We start from the raw sequence: 8080 nt of genomic DNA on the forward strand, positions 1-8080 counted from the left end.
TGTTCGAAATCCACAAAAACAGTTCATATAGACCATTTCGATGTGGTCACGTCATTGGACATGAACATTTCCTGCTTGTTATTAAACTATTTCATAACTGTAACAAGAGGCAATTTAATCATAACTTAATGTTATAACAGCTGTCATAACATTATTTATCAATATGTGGCTTTTTTGTATTCTCGGAAGATATAGAATGTAAAATGTAAAACAGGAAATACGTTGAGACCACTATTTTTGTTTACATCACTGAAAATGGTCTATATACACTATTAAAAATGCATTCAATGGGTGGGAAAAAATGAGCAAATATATTATGTACTTATGCACTTTGCCTTTTTAGAAATTACCAAAATATTTGTGTATCATAAGTAAACCATTAATGTTTTGCTGAACTTGTTATATATCTGCTATATATATATATATATATATATATATATATATATATATATATATATATATATATATATATATATATATATATGCTAAAAATGTTATATATCTTAGTATGAATAGTTAAAATCTACATGTAAATATAAATAAAAAAGTTATTATAGTCTGTTTTTACTGAGACCAAAAAGTCTAGGTGTGTGAAATATAAAGAAAACACAAGTAAAAATCCTAATCAATACACAAAAAGCAGATTTATTGAGAGAAAATAATGAATGATTTTTTTTACCAGTTGTAATTGTTCATTTTGAATAATAATAATAACATAAAGAAATAATATCGTTAATAATAACATAAATCAACAACAATAAGTAACAAAAAACAGACTGCATATTAAAACACAGAATATTGTTAAATAACTTTTTACCAGCAGAAAATAATAAATCAAAGTAATGATACTAACAACAACAACATCATCAACAATAATAATAATAAACAACAATAAATTAAAAATGACACTTGTAAAACCGTCAATAAACAGACTACATATTAAATCACAGAATATTGGTAATTACCTTTTTTACCAGAAATTAAACACTCAAAAGAATATTATTATTATTATTATTATTATTATTATTATTATTATTATTAATAATAATAATAATAATAATAATAATAATAATAATAATGAAAAATGTAATAAAAATACTCAAAACTCAATTACATGAAAAAACAGACAGCATCTAGTAACATTCCTAGATATTTTTTTTTCAGGTTTTTGTATTTCATCTTTCTCTTCTCTTCTCTTCTCTTCTCTTCTCTTCTCTTCTCTTCTCTTCTCTATCCGTTATGTTGTGTGTCCTCCTTTCAGAATAAAAGGAAGCAAACGTAAAATAAGTAACAACTATCACCCAAATTAGTCATACAACTACAGCTGTGTTTACACGGAGCTTACCTTCAGAACACTTAAGAGGTGGACTTTGCTGTTGTAGACTGTGAAGCTTTTCCCGAAACCGTTGCTGTTTCTCTTCATCTGCAGTGAGATGCTGTTAGTAAGGCAGATATATTCCTCATGGAGCCTCTTTACCTCCTGCCGCAGCAGATTCCTCTCAGTCTGTAGAGTGAGCAGACAGCTTTCCACTTCGTCCAGCTCTGTCTGAACTCTTTCCGCTTTACTGACTGCATATTTCATCACCTGACACTTCTGCTCCAATTTCTCTTGTAGAATCAGGTTTTCTTGTTGTAGTTGTGTCAGGATCTTCCTCTCTTTAATTCTAGCTGAATCTTCTTTCATCGGAAGTTCTTCTAAGTAATTTTTCACAGCTGCTTCTATAAGTTGCTGTTTCTCGAGTTGTTTGCTTTGGGTGATTCTTTCTAGATGTTCAGATTGAGGTTTGTTCTGGTTTAAAACCTCTGTAATTCTTTGCCTCATTTGCTGGTTTTTATTGAGAAGTTGTTTGTTCTTTGAATCCAGGTTTTTGTTGATGCTTTTAAACTCCTTAAAGCGCTTAACAAATCTCTGCAGCTCTGTCGCACAATCCTTGGAATACTTCTCCATCTTTTTAAGCTTTTTCTTAACCTCTAGGTTTTCTTTCTGCAATCGTGTGCACTTTTCTAAATAAGGCTCAAATGGACATTTATGAGTTAATTTAGCTGTTAGATTGCAGTCATGACAGCCTGATTTTTGAATGGCTTTATTGTCTTTCTTATTTAGAGTTAAGATGTCATTCTTAATGTCTTTAGGGTCTGCATTAAAGTTGATCTCCATAGCATTGCAGTTGTCTTCTGGTCCTTTTGTTGTGAGGTCAGAATTTAATGTGGACTGTGAACTGCTGTCTGTAAATGTGGATTTGTGCATGATGTCCATAAAAGTTCTGCAGTCTTTTCTTTGTCTGGTTTATGACGTTTTTGACTTCTTCCTTCAGGTGACCAATGCCAGTTATACAGCACTAAAGAGCTTCTTTTCTTTTGTGAGTGATTGCTGCAAAGGATAATCTAGTCATCTCAAGTACATATTCAAAGTAATTACATAGAATTGACTTTTTAATATAAGCGTATTTGAAGTCAAAATTATTAGCCCCCCATTTGATTTTCCCCCCCTTTTTTTCTTTTTTCTTTTTTTTTTTTTTACATATTTCCTAAAATGTTCTTTAACGGAGCAAGGACATTTTTCAAGGACATTTTTCTTCTGAAGAATATTTCTTCTTTTTACATTTCAGCTATGAAAAGCATTTTTACATTTTTAAAACCATATAAGGTCAGAATTGTTAGCCCCTTTAAGCTATATATTTTTGAGAGTCTATAGAACAAACCATCATTATACAATAACTCGCCAACCCTAACCTGCCTAAACCTAATTAACCTAGTTAAGTCTTTAAATGTCACTTCATCCTGTATAGTAGTGTCTTGAAAAATATCTAGTAAAATATTATTTACTGTCATCATGGCAAAGATAAAATGAATCAGTGATTAGAAATGAGTTGTTAAAACTATTATGATTAGAAATGTGTTGTAAAAAATTTGGGGGGTGGGGGGGGGGGGGTAATAATTCAACTTCATATTAAAATGATTACTAGTTTCAGAAGTTGATTTAAAGCAATTAACAACAACAACAACAACAACAACAACAATAATAATAATAATAATAATAATGCTCTCTGCTGATTTTAATGATAATGGTCAAAGACAAATTGGTACATAATGTTTTCCTTGCTTTTTTTCAAGACACTCGTATTTAGCTTAAAGTGTAATTTTTTTTAAGGCTTAAAAATGCTTAAGGCAATTATTGCACATTTTTCTTTATTGCTCTAGGTGGCTAATGATATTTGCCGTTAGAAAATGCTTTTATTCCGGTTAAAATAAAACAAATAGGACTTTTTTCTGAACAAAAATGATCGGAAAAACTGCTGGAATACTGGAACACTGAAAGACTCCATTAAACATCACTTGAGAAATATTTGAAAAACAATAAATATCGCAGGAGGGCTATACTGAATTTGTCCTTAACTGTAAATCAAACATGTTAATAAATTCATGAGTAACGTTACATCAACTTTATGACTGGTGATCTGCAGACACCAAAAGAGACATCTTTTGACTCAGTTTGCATTATGTGGCTGTAACGCTAAATTAAACATAACATAGGCTACTTGTACTATTTTGAAGTAGGCCTACATCTCTTCAACATATATTGACTTCAATTTGTGGACGAAAAAGCATAGAGAAGAAAAGGAAACTTACCAATAATTACTAATAGCCTACACTGCTTCTTGATTGGACTCGACTGGATTGGACTTGATTGATATTTACAATGATTTGACGGCTGTAACCATGGAAACCAAGCGATTTCAATCACCCCCGTGGGCTTCGTGTCACCACGTCGCTTCGAGAGCAATTTGACATCCAGAGTCCCGTGAGACTGTCCGGTACATCGATTTAAATAATGTATATTTATCGTTTAAACCTCGTGTTCCTTTTAACACTATTTTATCTATATTACTTAGATACTGCACTCCGCGAGAATCCAGTTTCTTTTGAAATTGCCCTTTGAGACCTGTCCTCCTTATGGAGGGTTCCAGTGATGGTTTCTACACAACTGTCAAGTCAGAAGTCTTCCCCATAATTCTGAAGCCTAAGCCAGACTGAGACAATTTCAAGGCTTTGCATTAATTAGCGGACTAGATTGAGAAACAGGGAGCCTATAATGTTGAAGTCATGATATTCTAATTTTGTGAAATACTGGATTTCCGTTTTTTCCCATATTTAATCCATAATCATTAAATAGAAACAAATGAAGGCTTGAAATATTTCACTTTGTGTGTAGTGTACTATAACACACAAGTTTAACTTTTTTTTTTTTTTTTTTTTTTTACAAATTATTGAAATAAACAGACTTTTCCTCAATATAATTTTTTTTTGGAACATACGCTACCTGCATGTCATTCTTCAACAACGGGCGTAAAAAAAATTCTTCAACTACGGGAGTAAAAAACTTGTTCAAAATTAAATGTAACAGTCTCATAAGTTTAATTAATTTGTCTTTTTTTTTTTTTTTTGATCAAGAGGACAAACTTAGATAAGTAGAGAAACATTTTTTTCCCATTGTAAACTGAACAAATGTCAATTCCACCACATCTCAATAGCTTATTTCAATATGAAATAGATTATTGCAGTCAAACATTGTCTAAGATAATTTTTTGTATCTAGTTTAACCAATCTTTCCACTAATATATATATATATATATATATATATATATATATATATATATATATATATATATATATATATATATAAAATAGCGAGGCAGAGGGAAAACACTGACACAGTTGGTTGAGTTTACAGACAAGTCCCCGGAGGGTGCTTTATTTACAAAGTGTAGGTTGTGAATACGGTGCTCTTCTTAGAAGTGAGGTGCTCTGGTACTCCGGGAAGTAGCTGAAGGACAGTGAGTAGTCGGGTGTTGGATCGTCACGAGCTGGAGTCTGCTGTGGAGGAGAGACCGAGAGACAAGCATTAGCGCAGGGAGTCATTAGTTGAATGAAGCTCGCTTTCTCTTGCGTGGGCTTGGCTTATATGCCTCTCCGCTTGATGACGTCCAGCTGTGAGCGATCCGGTGCTGATGATGGTCCAGCTGGGTTGGATTAGCGACCAGGGCGACGTGGCATGTGTGTGCTCGCTACATTCCCCCCCCCTTAGCGTCGTCCTGGTCCTGGGTTTCCTGCGGAGGAAAGGTAAAGTATTGAGAGGGGGGGTAGAATGTTTTGACAGACCTGCCCATCCTGACCAGAGCCTTGAGAGACCGTCAGCGTTTCCGTGGGAGGCCCCGGCTCGATGTTGTACTGTGAAGTTATAATCCTGGAGCGACAGGAACCATCTGGTGACTCGAGCGTTGTTGTTTTTCGCTGTAGACATCCACTGTAGGGGAGCGTGGTCGGTCACCAGGGTAAACTTCCTGCCAAGGAGATAATACCGGAGCTCCAGGATTGCCCACTTGATCGCCAGGGCCTCCTTCTCCACCGTTGCGTACCTAGTCTCTGCAGGGGTAAGCTTCCGACTCACGTACATGATGGGGTGTTCATCGCCGTGGACCTGGGAGAGGACCGCGCCCAGGCCCGAGTCGGAAGCATCTGTCTGTAGAATGAAGGGGCAGCCGAAGTCAGGTGCGTGCAGTACCGGTGAGGATGTGAGGGCCGTCTTCAGGGCTTGGAACGCGTCATCTGCTTCTGTTCCATTGGATCCTCTCCGGCTGCCCCTTTCTGGTCAGGTCTGTCAGAGGGCTGGCTATGGATGAGAAATTAGGTATAAAACATCTATAGTAGCCCGCTAACCCCAGAAATGCACGTACCTGGGTCTTTGTGGTGGGTTGTGGAGTTTCTTGTAGTGCTTTGATCTTACTTTGTTGTGGCTGTATGAGACCTCTTCCGATGTGGAATCAGAGGTACTTGGCTTCTGCTAGACCCAGGTGGCATTTCTCGGGATTAGCTGTGAGCCCATCCCTTCGAAGATCTAGGAGCACCCTCCGCAACCGGGATAGATGATCTTCCCATGACTCGGAGTGGACGATCAGGTCGTCGAGGTATGCTGCTGCATACGGGTGGTGGGGCCTCAGCAGGATGTCCATCATTCGTTGGAATGTGGCTGGGGCCCCGTGGAGCCCGAAGGGAAGAACCCGGTAATGCCAGTGCCCACCGGGAGTGGAGAAGGCGGTTTTCTCCTTAGCGCTTTCACTTAGTGGTAACTGCCAGTAGCCTTTGGTGAGGTCGATCGTGGATATGAATAGGGCTCCACCCAGCCTATCCAGCAGCTCGTCCACCCGAGGCATGGGGTACCCGTTGAACTTTGAAATTTCGTTGAGCTTCCTGAAGTCGTTGCAGAAGCGGAGGGTGTCGTCGGGTTTGGGGACCATCACTATGGGGCTGGACCACGGGCTACAGGATGGCTCGATGATTCCTAATTTTCTCATCTTTTGAATCTCCTCGTTGATAGCCAGCCGGCGAGCTTCTGGTACTCGATAAGGCCTCTGCCGGACGATGGTGCCAGGTGGGGTGATGTCGTGCTGGATGATGGTGGTTCAGCCCGGTTTGTCTGAGAACACATCCTTGAACTGACCGACCAAGGCTTGCAGCTCCGCCTTCTGATTCGGTGAGAGTTGCTCACCTATATGGACGACGGGAGAAGTTTCTTCTAAGAAGGCAACTAGATGACCTGGAGCTGCAACCCATTTCTTCATCAAGTTGATATGGTACAGTTGTTCTTCTCTTCGTCCCGGCTGACGGACTTGATAGTTTACCAGCCCTACCCTTTCTACCACCGTATATGGTCCCTTCCAGGATGCCAGGAACATTGAAGTTGTGGTAGGTATGAGGATCATCACCTTGTCCCCTGGGTGGAACTCTCTGGGTTGGGCGGGCCGGTTATATAATCTCTGTTGGGCGTGCTGGGCTTCGGTCAGATGTTGCTTGACGATGGGCATGACTTTTTCAATGCGTCCTCTCATGTCCCGTACGTGTTCAATTACTGACCGCTGTGGGGCTGGCTCCTGCTCCCAGGCTTGACGAGCCACATCCAATAGCCCACGTGGTTGGCGGCCAAACAGCAGTTCAAAGGGGGTGAAACCTGTGGAACCTCTCTGATTCCGAATAACACGTATGGGATCATGAGGTCCCAGTCGCGCCCATCCTCTGCCACCACCCGGCGGAGCATCTGCTTCAGCGTCTTGTTGAACCTCTCTACAAGGCCGTCAGTCTGTGGATGGTAAACAGATGTTTTTATTTGCTTTACCTTGAGGAGGCGGCAGAGGTCTGCCATCAACCGGGACATAAATGGGGTGCCCTGGTCGGTCAATATCTCCGCTGGTATTCCTACTCGGCTGCATAGCAGAAACAGCTCCTTCGCGATCGCCAATGACGTGGCTTTCCTCAGGGGAATCGCTTCAGGGTATCTGGTGGCGTAGTCGAGGATGACAAGGATGTGCTCATGTCCCCGGGCTGACTTCGGCAAAGGCCCTATCAAGTCCATGCCAATGCGGTTAAAGGGCACATCGATGATGGGTAAGGGTATCAGAGGGCTGGGGGGTGGTCGTTGGGGAGACGTTCTCTGGCAGATGTCACATGCCTGACAATACCTCTTCACCTCTCCGTCCAGCCCGGGCCAGTGAAACCGATCGCGGATTCTTTTAATTGTGTTGGCCGCTCCTAGATGTCCAGCCATCGGGTGAGTATGTGCCAGCTCCAGAACCGTCTCCCTCTTGGTCCTGGGAACGACCAACAGTGTCTTCTTTTCCCCCCGCCTCTCTGCGACACAGTACAGCAGACCATTTTGTACAATGAAATGCGGGAGGGGGTGAGGGCTGGGAAACCGTTCACTGTCAACGATTCTCACTTTTGGCCAGCAGTGTTTCAGCGTCTCGTCTTCTCGTTGCGCTCTTCCGAAATCACCACCTGCAGTTATCTGTTGGAACAGATCCAAATATAGGTTAGCCGATGATGACTCACCCCCTCTGTCGCTCTCGGTGGCCATCAACACTGGTTGGCGGTCCCGCTGAGCCCGTCCTTTGTTCTTTTTCTTCGGACGAGCCAATAGAGCCTGATGGTGGGTGAGGAGATCAACGAACCCCGGCCAGTCTCTGCCCAGAAGGAGGGGCACTGGAAGATCCGGAACCACTCCTACCTCAATGCGCCAGCTGCCCGG

At 40.7% G+C, this 8080-nt stretch overlaps 1 protein-coding gene across 1 annotated transcript; it reads right to left on the reverse strand.

Annotated features, from left to right (window-relative positions):
- Nucleotides 1-630: 630 nt before the first annotated feature.
- On the reverse strand, nt 631-4330 carry si:dkey-256e7.8. The gene is given in 3 exon segments (NM_001442466.1): nt 631-1254; nt 1346-2371; nt 3631-4330. Coding segments are annotated over 2 exon segments (927 nt in total). The 5' UTR covers nt 2249-2371; nt 3631-4330; the 3' UTR covers nt 631-1230.
- Between the last annotated feature and the right edge of the window lie 3750 nt (nt 4331-8080).

The sequence above is a fragment of the Danio rerio genome, chromosome 1, assembly GCF_052040795.2.
Source record: "Danio rerio strain M-AB ecotype USA chromosome 1, GRCz13ab, whole genome shotgun sequence".
NCBI classification, from domain to species: Eukaryota; Metazoa; Chordata; class Actinopteri; order Cypriniformes; family Danionidae; genus Danio; species Danio rerio.